Source organism: Macaca nemestrina, chromosome 19 (assembly GCF_043159975.1).
Source record: "Macaca nemestrina isolate mMacNem1 chromosome 19, mMacNem.hap1, whole genome shotgun sequence".
NCBI lineage: Eukaryota > Metazoa > Chordata > Mammalia > Primates > Cercopithecidae > Macaca > Macaca nemestrina.
In genome coordinates this window covers 4,279,082-4,303,304 of record NC_092143.1, presented here as the reverse complement: position 1 = coordinate 4,303,304, position 24,223 = coordinate 4,279,082, and the positions used below count along the sequence as shown (strand labels likewise).

Sequence of the window (24,223 nt, the reverse complement as noted above, 5' to 3'; positions counted from 1 at the left end):
GCAGTGCAAAGGGCCGGAGGGGATCCCGGGCTGCCGCACTCTCGTTTCTTTCTTCCATGTCCTGGAGGATGTCGCCAGAGATGAGCAAGCTGCTTGCATTAAGATCCCTACCCTTCCCATGCCCAGCAGGATTGCTCATCAGTGCAGTTCACCAGGTCCAGATCAGAACCTGCACTGTCATCAGAAGATGGGCCACTCTTAAGAAATAGCCATGGCCTTTCTTTCCTGAGTGCACAAGCACAATCACGGCTGGCATGGTGTGGAATGAGGACCCCAGGAACGGACATGTTTACTCCTCACCATCTAACAGCTGTAGGCTGGATGTATGGTAGTTGGTTCATTGAAGAAGCAGTCAATTCAACCCAAACTCCCAAGTGGCTGATTTCCAGTGGTCCCTCTGAAATTTCGAGACATTCTTTCCCTTCCACCCTAGGATGATCTGTAAGATGTACATCAGCAGGGCATCTATGATAAGCCGTGACCTTGAATCCACCGAGTAAGACCTTGCTCCAGGTGGCTCAGGGGCACTGTTCTGAGACCAGCAGTTACCTGTGCATGAACACGGCTGTCTGCAAATGTTTAGTAAAGCTGGAGATGCCCCTAGTTAGACACAGTGTTAAACACAAACATAAGGCAATAAGCCTTACATTTCATTAATTGTGGTCATCTTAAAATATGTGTGTATTTAAATATGTTCCTCAATTTACTCATCAATTTTCAGCCCTGCTTTTTTACAGGTGTGTAAAGGCAACTTAGCTTTTGAGAAACATGAGACGTTTTGTTGTTATTTTATTCTCTTTTAGAAAATGCCCCACAAAGGTGTGGAGCAAGTGTCAACAGAAAGATGGAATTCTTTTGTTTTTTAAACATATATATAGTTTTGTCACAGAAGACTTCTCTTCTGGTTTTAAAAGTATTGAAGACTCATTATAACATTTAATTAACAGTGAGAAATTAGTCACACTGATAATGCTCAGTTAAAATCCAGGCCCTAGGAAGGCCCCAAAATGTATAGGTTGGGCTCTATTCAACATTCACATCCACCACTTTGCACTGTTGTGCAGCTCTCGATTAAACACGTTTGGGGATTATAATTTAGATGGAATGCAACCAACAACTCGTGAAACCTTGGAGAAACCAAATCTGAAATGTGTCTTCCTCTGCACAGCCACCACCAACCCACTTACACACCTAGAGCTGTCCATTTGAGCTAAGGTTCAAATGAGTACACACCCGTTCTGTCCCAGGGTTCACACAAACAGCAGAAATAACTTAGAATACAGATTTGAAACGGTCAGTTTGGTGGCTTCCTCCTCGCCTGCAGAGAGTTTCAGAATCCTCTCAAACACTGTTGAAAGCAGAGCAAAGGCTGCTTTCTGTATTGCTGCAATTTCCAGAAAACATTAACTTTATAAAGCACAGATTCCAGCTTTTGGTATCTTTTGACAATCTCAATAGGGGTAAAGATCAAGGATTTCCCTACCAGCAATTTGCAGATGCTGCTCAAAGCTCGTTCTTTCAGAAGAGATGAGGAAAACAGAATAATAAAATTCTTTCCAAAGGGAAACAATAGTTAACTGCATTGAAGCTGCAGCTAATTTGGGTTTGTGAGCATTCCTGCACTATTTTTCTGGGTATTCTTTCTGACAGTGTCTTCTCCCCTCCCCCATGTCATGCGTACATGTCTGTGTATCCTTTTCTTTCTGTCTGTCTTTTAGGTTCTGTTTGTACTGCAGCTTCAAATATAGAGCCAAGTCTTGTTTATTTCCTGCTATGCAGTTATCCCAAGATTGTGAGCCTGTTTTGGAAAAAAAAAAAAAAGAATTTGATTTTGATTTGGAAAGCATCCTGTTCTGTAGTATTTCAGATTTAGAATTCCATTTAGTTGCAAAATGAAAACAAAGAGATAAAACGTAGTCCTGTGCATTTCAAGTTCAGATGAATCTCAGCCACATTCCATAGATTATTTTGATTTAGTTTTAACAAAATACCACATTAAATCACTCTAATGAGCTGTTTCTGTTCCCCTCTCCACACAAGGTCATTAGGGACCAGGCAGCATCTTTCTGCACTGTCTTCACTATTTCATGTCAGAGATGTCAAAAAAGACTTTGATGGTTTTCTATAGCAGAGAATAGGACGCAACTGTTCCTAAAGGAAAAGGGTATGCACCTTCACAGGGAAGCGATTTGTCATGCTTCTCCAGGACTGGTTCCCGACACTCATGGCTGAGAAGTGCAGGTACACGTCTCGTCCTGGGAGGAAAGTTCACCACCCCTTCCCTCCTGCTCACTCACAAATAAGCTCATCTCACACACTTCCTTCCAGCAGCCTCCTTCCGCGTCTGTGTTTCCGAGGGATGAAAGGAAAAACCTGAAATTAGCATACACATTTAAAATACCTGTCATTAAATGAACTGTGCCTCTTTTTTTTAGGGTACCAGCTGTCTTTTTAATTAATGAGAGTTGCAGGTACATGATGCTCACAAAATATTGCACCACACACCCTGTACACCCATGGCAGGCCAGGCGCTCACTTCCATTGTGCGTTGGGATGCAGACAAGGTGAGGGCAGCCAGGTATCAGAAGGTGAGCAGCTTGGAGTTATGCGTGATACACTAATTATAGAGCAACAGCTCCTGTTCCGGTTTCCAATGAGGGGTCTGAACAGCCTCGTCAGTGCTTTCCGAGGTTGTTAGCGTGACTAATTATCTCCTGGTGCAGTTTCTGTGAAGGCTGGTATTCAGAGGAGCGGTAAGCAGGTGGACGCCCATTGAGGGCTGGGTAAACCAAAACAGGCTTCAAGGCAATGCACTGGTGGATACAGAGCCCGGGTTAAAGTTCAGCAAAGCTTCCCAAAACAGGAGATGAAGTCAAAGTCTAAGGACCTGAGCCACGAATTAACAAGAGTGAAGCTGGCAATGATCTGCATTACTAAACAACTGTGTATTGCTGGTTGATTGCAACGCTTTGCTGGTTGATAGGCATTTGCAAAGTCATATCAGATAATTCTTAGATATATTTTTTATTTTGTGGCTAGTATCTCTTAACCAAATAGCATTTGTGTACATTAGGGTGCTAGTGAATAGGATATCTGTGAAAAAGAGATCTGTGATCAAATCTTAAAGCACTTGTACCAAAGTGAAAGATGAGATTATGCCAAATGAGATTATGTGGGGAGATTTACTAACATAACAAAAGTCTAGAGGAACTTCATGGAAACGGGTTTGCAGTCGAAGTTGTTTTAAAGTGATTTTCCACCTTTCTCTTGGGTCCCACCAGACAATCTGAAATGAAGAAAATCAAGCCCAACAGCCTTTTTTTTTTTTAAGAAAAGAAATTAGAATCCCTTCTCTCTGCACAGACTTCACAGCGCTGTGCTTTGTTTGCCATCTGATCCTTGTGACAATGCTGGACCATGAGCAGCAAAAGGTGCCACCACCCTCTGATGAGAAAGATGTGGGGATGTTGGGGGCCGGAGGTGGCTGAGGCAGACCCAGGCCATGGACACAGGAGTAGCAGCCAGGTTAATCACAGGGAGCACATAAAGGAATAAAGAATGAGAAGGAGCTCGTGCAGCTGCAGGGGGTGGCGTGGCACCCTGGAGGCCATGCAGGAGTGCTCTTTAAGAACCTGGAAATCGGTTTTGTCTCTGAGAATTAAGCTACACAATCAACACAGCATGATCAGAGCTAAACAAAACAAAACTCCATCAATGAGATGGACCGCCTTCACATCCAGCATGAATTAAAAGCAGGCTAGTCAAACACATCTCAGGGCGAGGGGAAGGCCCTTTAGCATGATAAGATGCAGGCCTAAAATGGAAACGCCAGAAAGGACAGTTATGCGGGAAAACTGCTGCAAAGCCCACCTAAGTACCAACCCTGGGAGCAGGTTCTCTGCTCCCGAGCCCAGCGCCTGCCCTGCCTGACAGGTGTATCTTACCGTGTGGCTGGACGTTGGAATCATCAAACTCCATGCTCCTGTTCTGACTGCCTGTTCCCCAAGCATCCTTCTGATTGTTTGACTTCCCAAGTAGCTTGCCTACAGGGAGAGAATGTGTTGGTCAGGATGAAGCCAACATCTGGTCCACTTGACACTTATATTACTCACTGTAAATTAATGAACTGGCACTCTGGTTTCCTGTGTCAGTCTCCTCTGAGATGTGCAAACACGAGTCAGTGTTCTTGAGCCAGACCAACCCTGAGACCCTGAAAAATCCAAGCCTGCGGATGGAGGGCCTGCACCAAGCCAGACTGGAAGACCACTCCGAAGTTTCTGCAGACCCCAGTTAAAGGAAATGCCATTCTCAAAGACGAGCACATAAATAATCATCCCTTCAATCAAAAATTGACCTGAAAATTTTAAGGCCGTGTATGTAATCCAGAGATGCCAAGCCAGCAGGGGACGAAGCCGGAGACCTGGCGGTAATAAATGGCTGATACCACAGATAAAAGCATGGGGCAGGCCTGGGTGACCACTGAGACCTCAGAGGCCTTCACCCACCCCCTGTCAAGGTGGGACAGGGACAGGAGCATCTCACTCATGAGAAATGATCTTGTAAGTGTAGGGGAATTAGAATCAATGGAAAGGGAACCTCTTAACAGAATTTTTTAAATAGCTGCAGGGCTTTTTCCCAATCGATCGTGATGACAATGTGACAATAACACACCAGGTGTCACAAAAGAACTGCACTGACATTAGACTGTTTCACACAAATGAAGTCATTGCTGAAATAAGAAGAAAGAGTGTCAGAAATGAGAACGCAGAACTGCACTATCCTCTGTCGGGGTCCCTTGCAGGTCACTTGATGTGTTACCATCTGCAGTCCCAAGTGTGGGCATATACAGATACACGTGTGTGGACAGCCCCAAGTGTGGGCACATGTGGATACACTGTATGGACAGCCCCAAGTGTGGGCACATGTGGATACACTGTATGGACAGCCCCAAGTGTGGGCACATGTGGATACACTGTATGGACAGCCTGAAGTGTGGGCACATGTGGATACAAGTGTGTGTATAGCCCCAAGTGTGGGCATATGACAATATATGTGTATGGACAGCCTCAAGTGTGGGCACATGTGGATACAAGTGTGTGTATAGCCCCAAGTGTGGGCATATGACGATATACGTGTGTGTACAGCCCCAAGTGTGGGCACATGTGGATACAAGTGTGTGTACAGCCCCAAGTGTGGGCATATGACGATATATGTGTGTGTACAGCCCCAAGTGTGGGCACATGTGGATACACTGTATGGACAGCCCCAAGTGTGGGCACATGTGGATACACTGTATGGACAGCCCCAAGCGTGGGCACATGTGGATACATGTGTAAGTACAGCACCAAGTGTGAGCACATGTGGATACACTGTATGGACAGCCCCAAGTGTGGGCACATGTGGATACACTGTATGGACAGCCCCAAGTGTGGGCACATGCGGATACACATGCACCTACCATCCCAAGTCCTCTGGACAGTGCAAGGTAGAGGACAGCAGAGCCAACTGCTCTGGGTCATCAAGAGCTTTCCGAGTTAGCATGGATTTGCAGCAGAGCTGCTCTGCTCTGGCAGTGCCAGGTAAGCTCCCCGGGGACGCCGTTGGTGTGCACCGACACGTCAATGGTGGCCCAGAGCCCTGGACCCAGGCTGGTGAGAGCAGCGCCTTTCCTTGGCACATCTTCCTGAATTACAGCGTAAACCCCACAGGCACGGGAACAGAGGAAATAAGGCGGCCTTCCGTTCTCATGGCTCTATTTCCCATTTTCACATCCATTACCTTCCGTGGATTGAGTCATTCCAATTCTGACAAATCTCAGAAAAATTGCAAATGTGCTTGTCTCCGACTGCCTAGCGGATTGTTCACTATGCTGTGAGTTCGCGGTGCTGTTCAGTTTACCTAGATCGGGTGCCATGGTCCGAATCGCATACATTTTCGACATTAGGAGTCACTGGTGAGTGATGATTGCCCTCCTACTTCGGAGGAGTGTGGTCTGTTTGGGTACTGGCCGCATCCTTGTATTGTTCAGACAGTTGTCTGTTTGGAAGAGCTGAAGTAAATCACATTCAAGATAATAGCACGGTGGGGACAGTGCCTAGGGGAGGGAAAAAAAAAAGAATAAGACCTGAGTTATTCCATGCGCTATTTTCAGGAAAAAGGATACTTGAAAATTTCAAAGACATTTCATAATTCTAAACAGCTCGTTCAATTACCCTGCTCGCTGTAGAACAGGAAGAGCGTCCAAATCTGTGCCTGTATTGCTAAGAGGTGGGGAGGCATGAGGAAGAACTCCTGCACAGATTTTTGGCGAGTACCAGGCCCCTTTTTTTCCTGAAGACATTCCTTCTATTGCCTGCTGCTTGCTGCTTCATAACACTTGACAAATTCACAGTTCTTAAAAGCCCCCATAAATGTTTTGTAAATTGCTCCATTTTGTCTGGGAGTTCTCTGAGCCTTGTCCCTGATACTCACCATGTTTCCATTCTCCATTCCTTGTTTATCTTTATTTTTATGCATTTTCCGACATAAAAAGGCTGTCGTTATTAGTATCAGCATTCTCGTTATTACCGTCACGCCGTTAACCGCAGAAAAGACTCACCATCTGCAAGTTAGAAATTCCCACAATCTTGGGATTCTCACCACTTCCCCAAAACTAAGAAAAAAAAATAAGTACATAAAACCATCTAAAGAAAAACCTAAGACATCTTAAGCTGTTATGTGCTTCAGGAAAAATTCATGTGCATATCTTACCTCTTCCAAGTCAGCTTAAGCTGGCCAGGAGCCGGAGCATGGCTGGGTCGCAGATATTGAGAAATCCTTCACCAAATTCCATTTGGACAGGAGGAGTAATTTAAGGGCATGTGGGTGGGAGAGACTTGGAGGAAGGGAGACAAGAGACAGCGTAGAGCTCCCCATGGAGCACGGGGGAGGGGACGAGGAGTAAGGGTGCAGTGACTTAGTAAAATTGCACTGGAGACCTAAAATTATAGATCTGTTCGGAATATTAATCCCCACAGCTGCAAGAAGGAGGCCAGCCGATTGAAACTTGTTTGGAAGACTTTCCTGGACAAGTTCTATTAAAAATGAGATAGTGTACTGTAAATACAGGATCATGTGCTCCAGCATTTTGTCAGCTTTCCAGCACCTGATTCATTCCCAATAGGGCAATCTACCGGATATTATACCGGGACTGTTAGGAACAGCCAGTACATGTTTCCATCACTCAGAATGGCTACCTTTTTAAACACAAGCATGTAAATGAAATATTTTCCCCAGTCAAGCCAACCCCGGGCCTGGTACCAAGCAAACACGGGTGCACTGCGGTCTGCGTGCAAATCGGAGTTGATGCTAACGCTGGGTACCAATCCCTTCTGGTCCAGCATTCATAGGAGAACTTTAATACCAACGAGGAGTGGGGCCAGCCAAGCAGCATCGGCATTAAAAGAAAAAGAAATCCAATAAGAAACCAATTTTCCTTCAACAGCTGTTCGCCGGTGTTTAATTTCTACCCTGGAAGTCCACTTTTCAGAGATTATCTAATAATTGCGGCTGAGTGTGGGCTGGGTAATAATACATCAATCATATTTCCCCTTCTCCTCCAATCTTGCAGCCAGGAGTCGTGGTGATCACTAAGATATTTCACAGCACTTTTGAGAGCGCCTAGACTTTTAGGGGGTTCCTGGGTAGTGTCGGAAGATATTCTTCCCCAAATGACACCGAGCGGGCCCCTCGGCTTCCAGCCAATCCACTCATCTCAGCGCCACCCGGGGAAATCTTGGAGCTGTTCTCCGAATTCCTCATTCATTTCCAGGATGGCCGTCTCTGACGTTAGTGGCATTAGCATTAAATCACAGCCTGGATGCTAAATCACACCCTGAGAGGGAACAAAAACCCTCGTGGCCGGGATGGAAGAGCTTCATGGGCTCCCATGCAGCACGCACAGCGGCGCCCAGAGCAGCTGCCAGGATGGTAGGTAGTTAATAAAGAAAACAGGTGATGCCGGCCTCAGTGAGAGACATTTGGAGCCAGCCGGGTGCGTGCATAGAGGAGGGGGTATACAGACATTCGAAAGCTACTGACACATACTCACAACCAAATCCATTTCCTCCTGCACCCCAACTCTGTCTCTAGTTCACTGAATGGCATCTTGTGGCTGGGACAGGTGCACACGTGGTCCTGACATAAAATCAAGGGCTGTGATCAGCGTCCTATCCCTCCTCTTAATATAAAAGCAAAGTCACCCCCAAGAGCAGAGATTTAAGGGGAGAAATTAAAACAAGGGAAAAGAGAAGCCTTCCCAGCTGATGGCGACACTTGAGGCTCACCACCGAGCGGGGCGGGGGGGCTCTGGAAGATGCTAGAAAGTAAATGTGGTGAAGATAATAGAATGATATTTTTGAACGTGGGATGAGAGAGAACTAACTCACACCTTCTCTATCATATGAATTGCCTGAGCGTGGCCATGGGTCCATTGTCCACATACACACACGAGTGCACATCTGTGGGAGTGAGGGTGATGTTCTTGTGGGAGCAAGGGAAGACTTCATCTTTAAGACTTTCTGTCCTGGTAGTTGTTCCTTCTCAAAAGCCCCAGTGACCCTCATCTTCTGGTTGTCAGAGGTGGCATCTGCCATGGGACACAGAGTGCGTGACTGCAAGGCACCTTGTGGTTGCAGGACTCAGTTCATATCCTGTGAGTCTTGGACACTCCAGAGTTATTACTGGGTTGTAAATCCAGGGTTTTAACATATATAAAGCTGAAACCAGAATGTGGTTTCAGAAAATCGCACTGACACAACTGTTTGGAAACAGCCTCATTTCCTGAGGCGTCCTCTGAGGTGGCTTCCCTGAGCCTGCGGGCAGGGTGTGCAGCCCCCGCAGAGGACGTGCTGGCCTAGTAGCTGGGAGGAAGCAGTGGCCTAAGAGCACACCCAGCTGTTTTCTAAACTCAGTTACCACCTGCAGGGTAGGGTGCAGGCCCCCAAAGGGATGTGTCCACGTCCCAACCCCCAGAACTTATAAATGTGCAAAGAAGGACCTTATTTAGAAAAAAGCTCTCTGCAGGTGTAATTAAGTTAAGGACCTTGAGATGTGGTCATCCTGGACTATCTGATCAGGACCTAAATCAGTGATGAGTGTCTTTGAAAAGAAAGGTGGAGGAAGATTTGGGACAGAGAAGAGAAGGCCACACAGAGACAGAGGCAGAGTAGCAGTGAGGTTGCCACAAGCCAAGGAACACTTGGAGCCGCCAGAAGCAGGAGAAGCAAAGAAGAACGCTCCCCTAGAGCCCCCAGGAGAAGCAGGGTCCTGCCGAAACCTTGATCTCAGACTTCTGGCCTTCAGAACTCTAAGAGTATGAATTTATGTTGTCATCAGCCACCCGGGTTGTGGTGATGTTGCAGAAGCATAGCAAACTAATAGCCTACCTAGAAACGAAGAAAGCTCACTTTATCCTAGGCAATAGCTTTTATCCAGAAATAGTCTACCTCAATAGTTATAACTAAGATTTCACCTGGAAAAAACAAAAAACAAACAAACAAAACATAATGTAGATTTACGTGTGCTACCTTCCCATGAAACAAACGACTCTCAAATAGACACGTTGACATCTGTTTTGAATTTGAAACTAGAAAGCCCAGGTCATACCAGGAACACACTGCCACTTACTGCTATGGTCTGAATTTTTGTGCAGTCCCCAAATTCATATGTTGAAATAGTCACTCCCAGTGTGACGGTATTAGAAAGTGATTAGATCATGGAGGTGGACCCATTGTGAATGGAATTCATGCCTTTATGTAGGAAGTCCCAGAACCTTATCTGTATCCCTTCCTTCCACAATGTGAGACGACGGCCATATATGAACCAGGAAGCAGCCCTCACCAAACGCTGAAGCTGCTGGTGCCTTGATCTGGGACCTCCCAGCTTCCAGAACCGGCAGAAAGACATGTTTGTTGGTTATAAGGTGATAAGTCACCCAGTTTGTGAGAGTTTGTTATCACATCCTGATCAACACTAAGACACTCACTAATGTACACCTAATTTAGGTTTCCAAGTGGAAATCGTAATTTCCCATTTTAAAATATCTGTGTTCCTATTATTTTTCAGTTTTCTCTAAATACACAAAATGACCAGTGCTGTGTATTTGCAGCGATACAAGTATTCAGATGCTAAGCCCAAACAAAAACTCAGGGTCAAAAGTGAATTTTTGCTGGCTCCTCAAAAGTGAAATGGCCAAGAGGACGGAGAAATGACCAGTTTTTGAAGCTTGCAGACATTGAGAAATCAAACAAAAACGATAGGATTTTTGTATACTCCCTCATGATATTGAGTGAGCGTTCAGTGGAAAGCGAAGGGGTACCACGTGTTTTGCCTGCGTGTCTTGTGTAGCGTGGGTCCTGGAACCAGTAATAGGAATGTTCCACAGAGGCAGAGGAATTGAGTGGTCCAAGTGCCAGATCTGGAGCTCTCGATCTGTAGTTGCAGGACCAACAGGCTGTTTAACTTCTCTCTGCCCTGATAGCCTCATATTTAAAATGGGGTGAATGAGAGCAACTAATTTAGAACGTAATTGAGAAGATTAAATGAGACTTTATATGCCAATTCCTTAAGACAGTGTCCCAAACAAAGTAGTGCTCAGTAAAAGTTAGCTGTTACTCTGAACCCTCCATAGATGCAGGATCTCATGACACTTTTACAACGTTGGTCCGAACGCCTCGGAAATTCTTGAGGAGAGTAAGATTCACACACTCCGCCAGGGCACAGAGAACCTAAGTAGGATTGCTAAATTTCACTCAACGATCTTTGGGCAGCGCTCTGATTTCCAATGTTTTGTTAGTCTGGGCTTGTGTTTGTTTCATATTTATGATATTTTACATTTTGTGAATTTCTCATTGAATTTCATTCAAATATTTGTTACTGTTTCTTAATTGAAGTGAAATGTTTATAACATGAAGTTAACCATTTCAAAGTGGACCATTCAGTGACATTTAGTACATTCACAGTGTACTGCAACTACCTCCTCTATCTAGTTCCAAAACAGTTTTCATCACCCTAAAAGGAGTTCTCATACCCATTTATCAGTTAATTGCCAATCACCCTGTCCACAAATCCCTCAAAAACATTAATCTGTCTTCTGTCTCTGTGTCTCTACTATTCTATTCTGAATATTTCATATACGTGAAATCATACAATTGATGACATTCTATGTCTGTTTTTTTCCAATTAGAATAAGATTTTTGAGGTTCGTCCAAGTTTTAACCTGTTTGAGTATATCACTCCAAAATTCTTTTTAGGGCTGAATAACTTTCCTTTGTATGGATATATGACAATTTCTTTATCCATCATCTCTTGATCAACATTTAGGCTGTTTTTACCTTTATGCCATTGTGAATGGTGCTGCTATGAATATGCATGTACATGAAGATATTTGAGTCCCTATTTTCAATTCTTCACCGTATATATCTAGGAGTAGAATTACTGGTTTGTATGGTAATTCTACGTCTAACTTGTTGAGGATGCCAAACTTATAATTCTGTTCACTTGTTGCAGATTTTCACAGTGGCTGTACCATTTTACATTTCCACCAGCAATGTATAAGGATTCCAGTTCTTCCATATTCTTTCCATTGCTTGTTATTTTCTCTTTTTTTTTTTTTTTTTTTTTTTTTTTTTTTTTTTTTTTTTTGGTTGGTTGATTGGTTGGTAAGTTGGTTGGTTAATTACAGCCATCCTACATTGGTGTAAAGTGCTATTTCACTGTGGCTTTGACATGCATTTTCTTATTGACTAATGAATGATGTTGAGCATCTCTTCATGTGTCTGTTATCCGCTTGCATATCTTCTTGAAGAAATGTCTATTCAAGCTCTTTGCCTATTTTTAGCTGGGCTATCTTTTTGTGGTGGAGTTGTAAGAATTCTTTATGTATGCAACATACAAATCCCTTATCAGACATGTGATTTGCAAATATTCTATCCCATTACATAGGTTCTCTTTTCATTTTTTTGATTCATTAAAATTTTATTTTATATGTTGTGCTTAATTTCCTGCTTCCCTGATAGACACAGCAGCTTTAGGTGGGGTCCTCTTAGGAAGGTCTAAGTCTTTTGCCCAAGTGGACATCACAGGTCCCTGTTTCCTTCACTCACAGGAAAGTAAAGAATTGGGTGAAAGAGAAATTATGAGGAAAGTAGTTTCATAAGTTTAGAACAGTGACCTCATTATGGACCCTGGGATGTAAATTCTAGCTCCATGTCTCAGTAGCTGTGAGACCCTGGGCTAACTCCTGGGCCTGCGAATCCTATTTCCTCTTCTGTATGGTGGGGACAGTGACAGTGTGTGCCTCCTAGGGCTGCTGTGAGGTTCATGCAGATGATCCATTTAACAAAAATAATGAAAACAATATTAGCTACTCATAATATTTTTGGTGAAGAAATATTTTCACAATAGGTACAAGTTAGCACATTTGCTTTTTTATTTTTATTTTTTTATTATACTTTACATTCTGGCATACATGTGCAGAACGTGCAGGTTTGTTACATAGGTATACATGTGACATGATGATTTGTTGCACCCATCAACCCGTTGTCTACAGTAGGTATTTATCCTAATGCTATCCCACCCCTTGCCCCCAACCCCCTGACAGGTCCCAGTGTGTGATATTCCCCTCCCTGTGCCCATATGTTCTCATTGTTTAACTCCCACTTATGAGTGAGAACATGTGGTGTTTGGTTTTCTGTTCCTGGGTTAGTTTGCTGGGAATGATGGTTTCCGGCTTCATCCATGTCCCTGCAAAGGACATGAACTCATTCCTTTTTATGGCTGCATAGTATTCCAAATGCCCATCAATGTTAGGCTGGATGAAGAAAATGTGGCACATATTTTTTATGTATCCTCTTCAGCAACAGGTCTAAAGCACAGTCTCTATGTCAGAATGGCTATTTCTTTAATTTCAACATATCAGCACTTACTTCTTTTTTTCTTTCCAAAGCTACTTCCTTTCCAGGAAAAAACTCCTTCTCCAGCCTCCATTCCTTTTAGCACTACAGTGAGCATAGTATGAACAGCGACAGCCATTCTTGAAGCTTCAGTCGTAGCCGGATGGAATGGGGTAGCTAAATCCACCACAGTCCCGATACCCAGTGAGGTTTCTCTATGCCTACTAGAGGCTTGGAAAGAAAATAGATCATTATAATCATAATCAACTAATCAAAAACTTTAATAAACTATGAAATGGTATTTCCTGAGTACGTCTTGTGTTTTTACAATCCGAAGAAGAAGAAAAAAAGAGGTACAGAGCTCAGACCAGCAATAAAACAAGTAATCCACAATAAAGTATCAAGTATCAAGTATAATAACCCTTTCAAAGACAGAAAGACTAAACTTTGCTGAACAGGAAATTAGAGAATTCCGTATACTAAGGTGTCAATTGCAAGGCATCCACGAGTAGTTAAAGGTGGAAGAAGAGAGAGCAGAGGCTTGTGTTCTGATGGAAAACGCAACACAGAGTGTGAACTTCAGTACCCATGTGTTACCAGGCATTTATGGGTGCAGCTCAGTGACAGTCAATGGAGACCCTGACAACGTAAGCGACAGAGGATCTACCTACTCAGTGGAGAGCTTACTCCTTTCTTTCTTTATTTCTTTCCAAAGCTACTTGCTTTCCAGGAAAAACTCCTTCCCCAGGCTCCGTTCTTTTTAGCACTACACTGAGAGTAATATGAACAGCAGCTGCATCTGGGTCAAACATGGATATGGTGGATTCAAGGCTTTTCAAAAATGTCCACCAAAGTGCCCCAAATAGCAGAGGAATAAGATGCAGTCACACAGATAGCAGGGGCCTATCCCTAAACAGTCCTACAGAAGACCAAAGTTTCCTGAACATTTGTGGCCTCTCTCAGAAGGTTGTCCAAGATCTGTGTTTAATTCCTTGACATGTTTAAAAAAATATTTTACATGAAAATGTATTAAATAATTTTCAGAGTAAAAAGGTGGGTAAAAATGCTGCTCTAGGAGACCCTTTCTCCTCTAGTTTCCTATACTTTATTTTTCTTTTTTTCTTTTTTTGGAGACAGAGTCTTACTGTGTTTCCCAGGCTGGAGTGCAGTGGCATGATCCCAACTCACTGCAACGTCCACCTGCTGGGTTCAAGCGATTCTCATGCCTCAGCTTCCCGAGTAGCTGCAATTACAGGCACACACCACCACGCCCAGCTAATTTTGTATATTTAGTAGAGACGGGATTTCACCATGTTAGCCAAGTTAATCTCGAACTCCTGACCTCAGATGACCCACCTGCCCTGGCCTCCCAAAGTGCTGGGATTACAGGCGTGAGCCACTGCACCCGGCCAGTTTCCCATACTTCTTGGCACACTGATTTGCACGCCAGTTTCAATAGCATGGGTTTCAAAAAAGTTAAATTCCAGAAAGAAAGTGAAACGGAAAGATCTTAGGAATTATGGGACTGCAGAGGAGGCAGCATTCACTGAGGTTGGGCCAGGGATGGGCCGGCCTGGAACGTGGGGAGAGGTGGGGAGCCCTTGGGAAGGGACGGCAGACACCACTGTTTCCCTGTGAGCCGGCATCCCCTCTTCCATGATGCAGAGCCTGGATCTCGTTTAGGCAGCAACAAGGCCAGCACTAGGGGTTTGGACTAAACTCTTCTAGACTATCCCTTTCCCTCTGTCAGATGCTGTCTTTCCACACCTTGCCACCAGAGAGCCAGAGGAAGTGTGCAGCCCATTGGCAAGAAGGGGAGTTATGCTGCAACTTCTGTAAAAGCTATTTCATCCCTCATAAAAAAAAAAAAAAAAAAAAAAAAAAAGAAGCAAAAAACCCCAGCAGACTGGCACCGTGCACACTCGTGCGCACACACACACACACGCACACCTAGACTGGCACCGTGCACACTTGTGCACACACACGTGCACACACACACATGCACACCTAGACTGGCACCGTGCACACTTGTGCACACACACACACGCACACCTGCGACAGCTTTCCCTCCCTCCTGTGCATTGCTGGCTCACTCCTCTGGGTCTTTGGAGACGTTATTTTTTAAAGCCGTAGCTGGTGCCTCGTGGCTGGGAAGGAAAGTCCAAAAGAACTGTAGAAAATGTCAAATCCTATGCCTGGATATCACTCAGCCATTTGGCTGAACTTGGAACCACCAGTCTCCAGCATTTTCGTAATCTTATGGGTCAGTCTTCCTCCCCCCTCCTCCCAGATCATGGGAGCAGCCTCTGAACTTGCTCCTGTCCCCATCCTCATCCCTTCCCAGTCCTGCACCGGCAGCAACAGTAACCCTTTTAGGGCCTAAGGAAGGTGAAGGCAGACTCCTTTGTTCAGAACGTGCAAGGCCTCACACTTTGCTCATTCAGAACACAGGCAGTCTTCCCGCGGGCAGCAGGCTTACCTGTCTGCCCTCCCCTCTCATCGCGTTGACTCTGATCTCGCCCCGCCCTCACTCCACCCCCACCACATCAGGCTGCTTAGGCTTCTTGCAGTTTCTGGAACCTGCCGGGCAGGCTCCTCCCACAGGACACTTGTCCTGCCTTCCCCTTGGTCTAGGCTGAGATAAACACAGGACTAACTCCTCAATGTCCTCCAGTCATCGCTGCTATAATCATGCTGTTTTTAAAATGCAAACCACACCCACTCACCTCCCAGTAGCTCCATCCTCCTGTCTTCCTCTAGCCCTTCCACATGTTTAGTACTTCTTCGTGAACATAATTTACTGATTTATACTATTATGGTTAATTGTCTATCTCCTCTTCCTAGAATCAAAGTCCCATAAGTTTTTATTTCTAGTCTGTTTTGCTGATGTAATCGAGGTTGAAGCACAGAGCTTGGCACAGGGTGGATGCCCAGCAAATATGTGTTCCATAAAATATGTGTCATATTCTATTTCTGCAGTAGCACAGTGACTCTGACAAACCCTCCGAAAATGTGTGATGATTGAATGAAAATATAATTTAGCAAACAAAAATTTACATTCTACCACCTTTACAAAATGAATCTGATACAGAGAACGAGATGATTTTCTAATACAGTCACAAAGTCCATGAAGTTTAAAATAAGTACAGATTATTTATTTTAAATAAATAGGTAAAATAGAAAGCTTAAAATGTACTTGAAATATAAAATGGACTTAAAATGTAAAACTTGATCAGAATTATTGTGAAAAATATTGCTGCATGGACAATGCCAAGGACATGTTACAAAACTATTGTTACTTATGACTCTACGAATATTGCTTCTAGGTCTCAATCTCCTTTCTATCCACAGGAGAAAAAATGATGATTTGTTTGAACAGCACTCCAGGTCACCTCCTCAAGGGCCCTCTCTTCATCCTTCTGCCCTATGTGCATATTAGCCCACAAACGTGGGTAAACTCTTTCATTTACTTTATCTGCTTGCATTCGCATCTGCCTAGCTTTTCTGGGAGAAAGTCCTAAACTAGGAGCATTGGCTGCACAAAATAATATATTTTCTAGTCCCAACTACTATCTTTGTAGTCACCCCAATGAAAAACACGTATTCCTTTTATTCCATTCCACAATGAAACTGCGTCACTGTCTCGGGTCAATACCCGAGGTTCATTGTCTGACGCCAAGGAAATCAAGGACGTGGACACACAAGAAGTGAGTTTAAGAGCAGAGGTTTAATAGGCGAGAGAAAAAAGAAGACAAAAGCTCTCTCTCTTACAAAGAGAGGGGGCTCCGGAGTGAGTCTTCAGGTTCCGTGGTGAAATGCAAGGGGTTTAATAGATGAGCTTGAGGAGGTGGAGTCTGATTTACACGGTGCATGACAGATCAGTTGGACCAGGCGTACCTCTTGCGTAGTGTGTGAAGAAGCTGGTCATTCCGCCCTAATCTTTTATTATGCAAATGAGTTCTCTACCTGGCTGGTGCCACGGTGCCTGCTTCTTTACTGCACACATGGTTGACAAAGAAAAGAGAAAAATGAAGCCTCCATGTTGAATACGGCTGGCCCTCAGGTAGCCTTTTCCTGTTGGCACAGCTACCAGCATTCACCTGTTCAAGCTTCCTGCTTGCTTATCTGTGTCTGCAGCTCGATTTCACAGGCTGCTCTTTGTTAGAAAAGAAATGAGTTGGGGGCTGCTTTTTGATAAAAGGGAGACCTTACCGAGGACTCTTTTACCTTCACTATTTGCCTAAATAATTTCGGTCTAGCTCCTGCATCAACACCATGTCCAACCTCCTCTCGCTGCTTCCACACTCACATCCTGGTCCCCGCTTGCTGATTCCCTGCTTTCAATTCTGCTTTTCCAAGAAGATCCAGACCAGCCTTTGCACAGATGTTCTGTGTCTTCGCTCCACCTTTGGTACCACTTTTCCACTTCTTGTTTTTCGACTTTTCCATTGCTGTATAACCTTCATCTAGCAAATTATTATTAATTTTTGTTTTTCTGTTTTCAGACAGGGTCTCACTCTGTCATGCAGGCTGGAGTGCAGTGGTGGGATCATAGCTCACTGCAACCTTGAACTCCTGGGCTCAAGCAATCCTCCTGCTTCAGCGTCCCGAGTAGCTGAGAATACAGGCACATGCCTCCACGCCCACCTATAGAGCAAATTATTAAAACCCAAATCTTCTATTTGCTTTCTAATTTATGTATTTTTAAGTTATTATTTTAGTGCTTATCCTAGACATCCAAAGATTACAAAAGGCACTCCTGACTTACCACAATCCACTGTAAACCAACTCACTTACCGCTACTGAAACATGACAAGCACCTTAAAATTGTCCAATGCCTTTACTCTTCTTTCGCCCTTCGCACTATTTTGATATACTACTATATTCTACATATTATATATATGCACGTGTGTGTATTACAGACTACATAAGATAGTCTTTTTGTTCTTGTTTTATAAAGCCAATATATTTGTCCTTTTGAGTAGAGTCCTTCCTTCCTGCAGTGTTATCCTATCTGGAGTCATTTCCTTTTTTAAAAGTCTTTTTTAAAATATCTATATTTATTTATTGATAACTGACAAATACTAATTATGTATAATTTTGGGATATAATATGATGCTTTGATCTATGTATATATGTATATGTATATATTAGAGAAATACTCAATCGAGCTAATTAACATACCTATAACCTCCACCAACTTATTATTCTTTTGTGCTGAGAAAATTAAAAATCTATTTTTTTTCTTTTTTTGGGACAGAGTGTTGCTCTGTCGCCCAGGCTGGAGTGCAGTGGCCGGATCTCAGCTCACTGCAAGCTCCGCCTCCCAGGTTTACGCCATTCTCCTGCCTCAGCCTCCCAAGTAGCTGGGACTACAGGCACCCGCCACCTCGCCTGGCTAGTTGTTTGTATTTTTTAGTAGAGACGGGGTTTCACCGTGTTAGCCAGGATGGTCTCGATCTCCTGACCTCGTGATCCGCCTGTCTCGGCCTCCCAAAGTGCAGGGATTACAGGCTTGAGCCACCGCGCCCGGCCTAAAAATCTATTCTTTCAGGAATTTTGAATTACACGGTACATTATGATTAACTGATCACATTGCCTCCTCCTCTTCAACCTTTCAAATCTCCCTCTGCCTCCCTCTTCCTAGGCCTTTTGTGATTATATTTGGGATAATCCAAGAAAATGTCCTCAAGAACCCTAATTTAATTCCATCTATAAAGATGCTTTTTAAAAAACAACATTACATTTACAGATTCCAGAGATTAACACATGTATATCTTTTTCAGCCTTCCACAGACGCAGAGCAAATTACCACATTAGCAACTTAGAATAACACACATTTATTTTCTCACAATTTCCATGGGTCAGGACTTTGGGCACAGCTAAACTGGGCTCTCAGCTGAGGGTCTCACAAGGTGACAATCAAGGTATCAGTCGGATACATTGGGGAGCTCAAAGTCCTCTCCAAGCTCACACAGTTGTTGGCAGAACCCAGTTCCTTGCGGTTGTAGGTCTAAGACTTCTGCTTCGTTGCTGGCTGTCAGCCAGGGCCACTCTCTCGTCCTTGCCATGTGGCCCTGTCCCAGAATGCAGAGCGCACAGCACAGTTTACATTTTTAGGGCAGGCAGAAGAATCTCTGTCTCCAGCCTGCCAAGACAGAGCCTATATAATGTAAGCTCGTCAAGGGAATGACATCGCCCTCAGCTTTGCCATATTGTCTTGGCAAGTCACAGCTTCCAGCACACTCAAGAGATGGGACTTACACCGGGTATTCCACATGGGTGATTACCCTAGTGTGTGTCCACTGCATGTAACAATAAAATAAATGGTAATAATGACAGCAGAAGTGGTACTTCAACTGAGAAGTGTTATGGTTTGAATGTATCCCCCCCAAAAGCATTTGGGGACAATGCTTTTTGGGGGACACGTGTAAGCCACAGCACTTTTTGGCAAGTTAATCCCCAACGCAACAGTATCGCGAGCTGGCGATACTCCTAATAGGAGGTGTCTAGGTCATGAGGGTTCCATCCTCATAAATGAGTTAATGTCAATTATAAAAGGGCTTGGGGTGCTGCAAGTTCAATCTCTTGCCCTTCCATCTTCCACCGTGGGATGATCCGGTCAAGAAGGCCCTCTTTAGATGTGGGCCTCTTCGTCTTGGACTTCCCAGACTCCACAACCATGAGCCAAATAAATCTCTGTTTTTTCATAAGTACCCAGTCTGTGGTATTCTGTTATAGCAGCACAAGAGGTATTTCCAGTGAGTATGAAGAATGCACAAATCATGGGAATAAACTTTAGCATAAAATAAAATAGATAGTTTAATTATTTCAAACCCTAAACCAAATCACTACTGCTCCAAATTATGGTTTACAACTATGATGGCATTCATAGTCTGGCCCAGTTATCTCACCCTGAGAAATTTGTACTAAACTAGTAATTCAAAGGAACTCCCTTCCTCCGAATGAAAAGCTTTAAACTGGAAACAGGAGCCCACTTAGCAGGTCCCACAGTTCTGGCAAGGACTGACTCTGCTGCTTTGTGTGAGCAAAATTAACCAGCAGCACGGCTCAGAAGGTCCTGGGAGCCTGTGGCAACATCGGGGAGCAGGTGGGGCTTAGGTCAGCTCTGAAAGATGCGACAGGTATGTGGAGAGGACAGGAAGTTGCCCAGGTCAGAAAATCTAGTATGTGTTAGGCATGTTCACAAATAAGCCCATCTATCAGCTGGCTACAGAGAAGGATACACAGAACTGAGAATTAGCAAGGTCCTCTAACACATGCATCCCAGACTCCTGTGCCCTCCAACAGCTATAGTGCCCTTTATTTTATAAATAACAATAACTTCAGCAACTACACCCGGCACTGCGGTAAGCTCAGCCTTTCGGATTTCCCTCGTCCAGTGGCTCTAGGAATCCACAGCAGTGTCCCCGGGTTCCATAAGTCATGCTCGCTGGCTGTGCCAGCCATTCCTCCGGAGTGCTGAGAGGCTTCTGCAGGTGACCTCAGGGCTTCAGAAAAAAATGGTGCAGCTTCTAGGCTACCAACCAGCAGAAATGTGACTCCATGCAGGACGGAAGCAGCACAGTGCGCTATTAAATCAAGCAGTGTAATTTCTTAATTTTTCAAACTATTTGAAAAGCAGAAGCTTAATGTAACCATAAGTCTCACTAAAATATTTTTGCCAAAACAAAGATGTAGAAATAGAAACACTATCAGCAGTATTTAATTAGCCAGTTTTTCTTACTATTAGACATAAGGGCTTACACATTATTGGAATGCAATAATGCGAAGTGTCGATTCAGTCATCTTAGGCTGAAGTAAATCAGAGTAAATCAGGGTGACATGAGGTCCCTGAATTGCAAACAAGCAGCTCGGAATATTATCTCATAAGCACGAGAAAGTGTTTGAAATCTACTAGCAGGCTGATATGATGAAAGCTTAAATGAAAATTCTCACGGCTGCAGCACGCAGAATATACTGGAAATCTGAACCAAGCACTGGTTCTAATTGAGGGCAGTGGCAATGGATTTCATGCTAGAGACATTGCTAAGGAAGAATTTTTATGGAATGAAGTTATGTAGCTGTTGGGAGAAAGGGAGAGAGGGAAATCTAGACAAAATCAAGGCTTTGAACATGGACAGTGAGGTGAAGAAGGACACAGCCAACACAAATGGGGCAGTCACAAGGGCAGCCCTGAGAAGGCAGAAGCCAGGAGGCAGCCTTTGCACAGGCTTAATTTCAGTGACTCCAGCAAGTCTTCACGAACATTGCCAATGAGTAGTCGTAGGGAGGTTGCCAATACCTCTGCTTCAATATCATCAAGGATACAGTGACATACTCCAAACTCTGCTTATGATAGACACTCAACACAGGGTTTGGGGATGAAAGATTGAAAGCATCAATGAATTACGTTAGCTGGAAAGACAGGAAGGTAAAGAAAAACATTTAATAATTACATGTGACCACTTTCAATGTTCACTTATCTTCAAATAGCCTTGTGTCCACTCTATCTGCACACAATCCAAAATAACTCAAGAGTTACAATAATTAACATTAAAGGTAGACAAACTGAGAAGAATGGACCTCCTTCCTTCAGTATCCAGTGAGAAATATGTCAAAATGCACAAATAAATAAAGATTTCTGTAAAAAAGGAAGTCCAAGTAAAACTGCTTAAAATAGGAAAGATAAATTCAGACAACACCCAAAAGATTGATTCTCACCTGGAGTTTATGATAGTCAGAAGGCTTAAATATGTTTTCTCACTATCTCTTTGGATTCCACCCCACTGGATAGGGGTGTTTTGAAATACTGCATGAACTGAAATGTCTTTGAATAAGAATTAATCCAGACTTGAATTAACAGGTGGATGAATAAGTAGGCAAAGATTGAAAATAGCGTTGATTTGTAGGCAGAAATTCAAGATGGTAACATGTAGTAAATTCCCTCTTGGTTGTTTGAAATAGACCCTCCAGTCACACAGTGGGCTCCAGAGACCCTCTCACCACATGCCTGTTTTCTGGCCTGTCCTTGTTTTCAGACACCGTAGGGTCGATGGAGTTGAGGACAGTGTCTGTCTCCTCTCTCTCCCATGAAGAAATGCAGCGCACGTGGTGGGCAGGCCTCCACTTTTATGTACATGTTTACCTCCATAAAACAGTCATTGCGGGGCTGTTTGAGTGTGAGGGTTAGTTCTCAACATCCTCAACTCTGTCTTCACGGAAAAGTGATAATTCACCAATAAAAACATGAAGGCCAGGAAAAGAGGGGAGGAAATAATAGTGTCATCAGTAGCTGTGAGCTAACAACAGTGTAACTGGAGGAAGAGTGGCTTCTTAAACCAGAAAGGCAGGTCCAGCACCCTACTAAATAACGCTGTGACATGGCACAAGTCATTCACCCTCTCTGATCCAAAGATGTTTTCATCTTCCAAAGCAAAATTGTTATAGCTGCCCACTCTACTTCCTAGGGCTGTAGTGAGGGATAAATGATTAATGCAGATGTAGTCTGTGGGGATAGTGACCAGGAGGAATAAAAAGTACAAAAATACTTTACAACATCAAGAAGATTAGACTAAACAATAAGAAAAATTTGTTTTATTTCAAAATGCCTAGTCACTCATCCCAGGATTGGGAAATTCAGTGGCGTAATGATGTCCTTAAGACTGGATCCTTAAGACTGGATCCTTTGCACCTCACATGAGTCCACCCTCATTCCAGCTGCTGGATCTGCTCAGGGCCACAGGACAGCAGGTGCCCTGAGCATCATAGTATTGCCCACTGCATGCTCAGGCAGCAGAAGACATGGTCACCTTCTTGCATTTCTGTGATTTTCTTTTAAAAGTCACTTTACCAAGGTATAAATTACACACAATATCATATCCATTTTATGTATGCAATTGAGTGCATTTTGACAAATGCAATTACACACTTGTAATCTCCTGCAAAAGCTGTAGAGTTCTCCATCACCTCAAACGTTTCCCGTGCACTCCTCTCCAGTCCATCCTTTTCCCACCCTGCCTCTAGGAAGCCAGGACCTGTGAATGTCAGTGTGGATGAGTTTGCCTGGTCCAGGACTTCCTAGGGGTGAAATCACACAGGATAGGTGCCCTTGGCCTGGCCTTTCACTCAGCAGCCAGTGTTGGAGATTGACCCATGCTGCTGTGCCCGCTGCAGCTCTCTCCTGGGGACTGCTCCATAGCACTCCGTCCTTTGGTGGAAACACTGTCGCTTGTTGATGCACCCACCTGATGATGAACATTTGGGTTGTTTCCAGTTTGGGGTGAAATAAGGAACGCATCCATGAACACTCACGTGCACGTGTACCCAAGGCTTTGTGTGGATACACGTGCTCATTTCTCTTGAGTAAATTCTTATCAATGGGATGGCAGGATTCTTTGCTGAGTTCATACTTAACTTCATGAGAAATGGCCACACAGATGGCCAGAGTGGAATACGGTTTCACTCACCTGCCAGCAACGTGGGGGAGTAACGGTTGCTCCACACACTCGCCAGCACTTGTCATTCTCCATCTTTTTAATTTTACTTGCGCTTTTTCTTCATTAACGCTAAAGGTGAAATGCAAGAATGATTGTCCCAGAAGCCCAAGCTGAAGGCCTGCCCTCCTGTTTCACAGGACAGAACTATGTCTTTCCATGTCACAGGACAAGAGAGGTGGAATTAGCATGATTGTTTCCAATCAACTAAAATGCATGCCCTAGACCCCAGAGTGAGTTTTAGATTTAGTGTGGAGACCTGAACCTAAACGGCCTCTATTAGGAGCAACGGGAAACAGCTCTTGGACAGAGTTAAGTCTCTTTCACTATTAAAAAAAAAAAAAAAAAAAAAAAAAAAAGGCCCTTGTATGTAAAAAAGGTATTATGTATGTAAAATATAACTATATATTCAAAAAATGCATACAGATCAAAGGCCATGTGAACCATGGATTGACTTATTTTTTCAATTAAGCATTTACGTACCCATTTGTTTTTCATTCAGTCAATACATAATTATTAAACAACTATGTTGTGAAAAGAATGAGATGCTAACAGGAAGAGAAATGTGGCCTACTGTATACTACCTAGAAGAGTTAGCACAACCCTGTATGGCTAAGTTTCACTCACCTTCATCATAAATATATAAATGGATGCCAATCTATTTCTTAAACTATTTAATCAAAATGCAGTTTCTAACGTAGTTGGGTTGAGGTATTTGATAATATTCTCTTGAAGAACAGTCCAATCTTCTCTGCCATAAATTGATGAAAGTAATGTTTAATTACCTTTTTCTTA

The 24,223-nt window shown here is 43.7% G+C and overlaps 1 protein-coding gene across 2 annotated transcripts in view; it reads right to left on the bottom strand.

The window, feature by feature from the left end:
* Positions 1–678: 678 nt before the first annotated feature.
* LOC105489309 (uncharacterized) overlaps positions 679–24,223 on the bottom strand; it is a 201,544-nt gene continuing 177,999 nt past the window's right edge. The window contains exons 2-4 of one of the 2 annotated variants that reach the window (XR_011616734.1): positions 5,459–6,094; positions 3,945–4,043; positions 679–2,344 (exon numbers count right to left, since the gene is read on the bottom strand). Coding sequence is in view for 1 of the 2 variants with exons in the window: in XM_011754056.3 (XP_011752358.1) it covers positions 2,223–2,344; positions 3,945–4,043; positions 5,779–5,941 (384 nt within the window). In the remaining variant the exon portion in view is untranslated. The remainder of the gene's footprint in view (positions 2,345–3,944; positions 4,044–5,458; positions 6,095–24,223) is intronic. The other variant, XM_011754056.3, reaches the window with a different exon arrangement.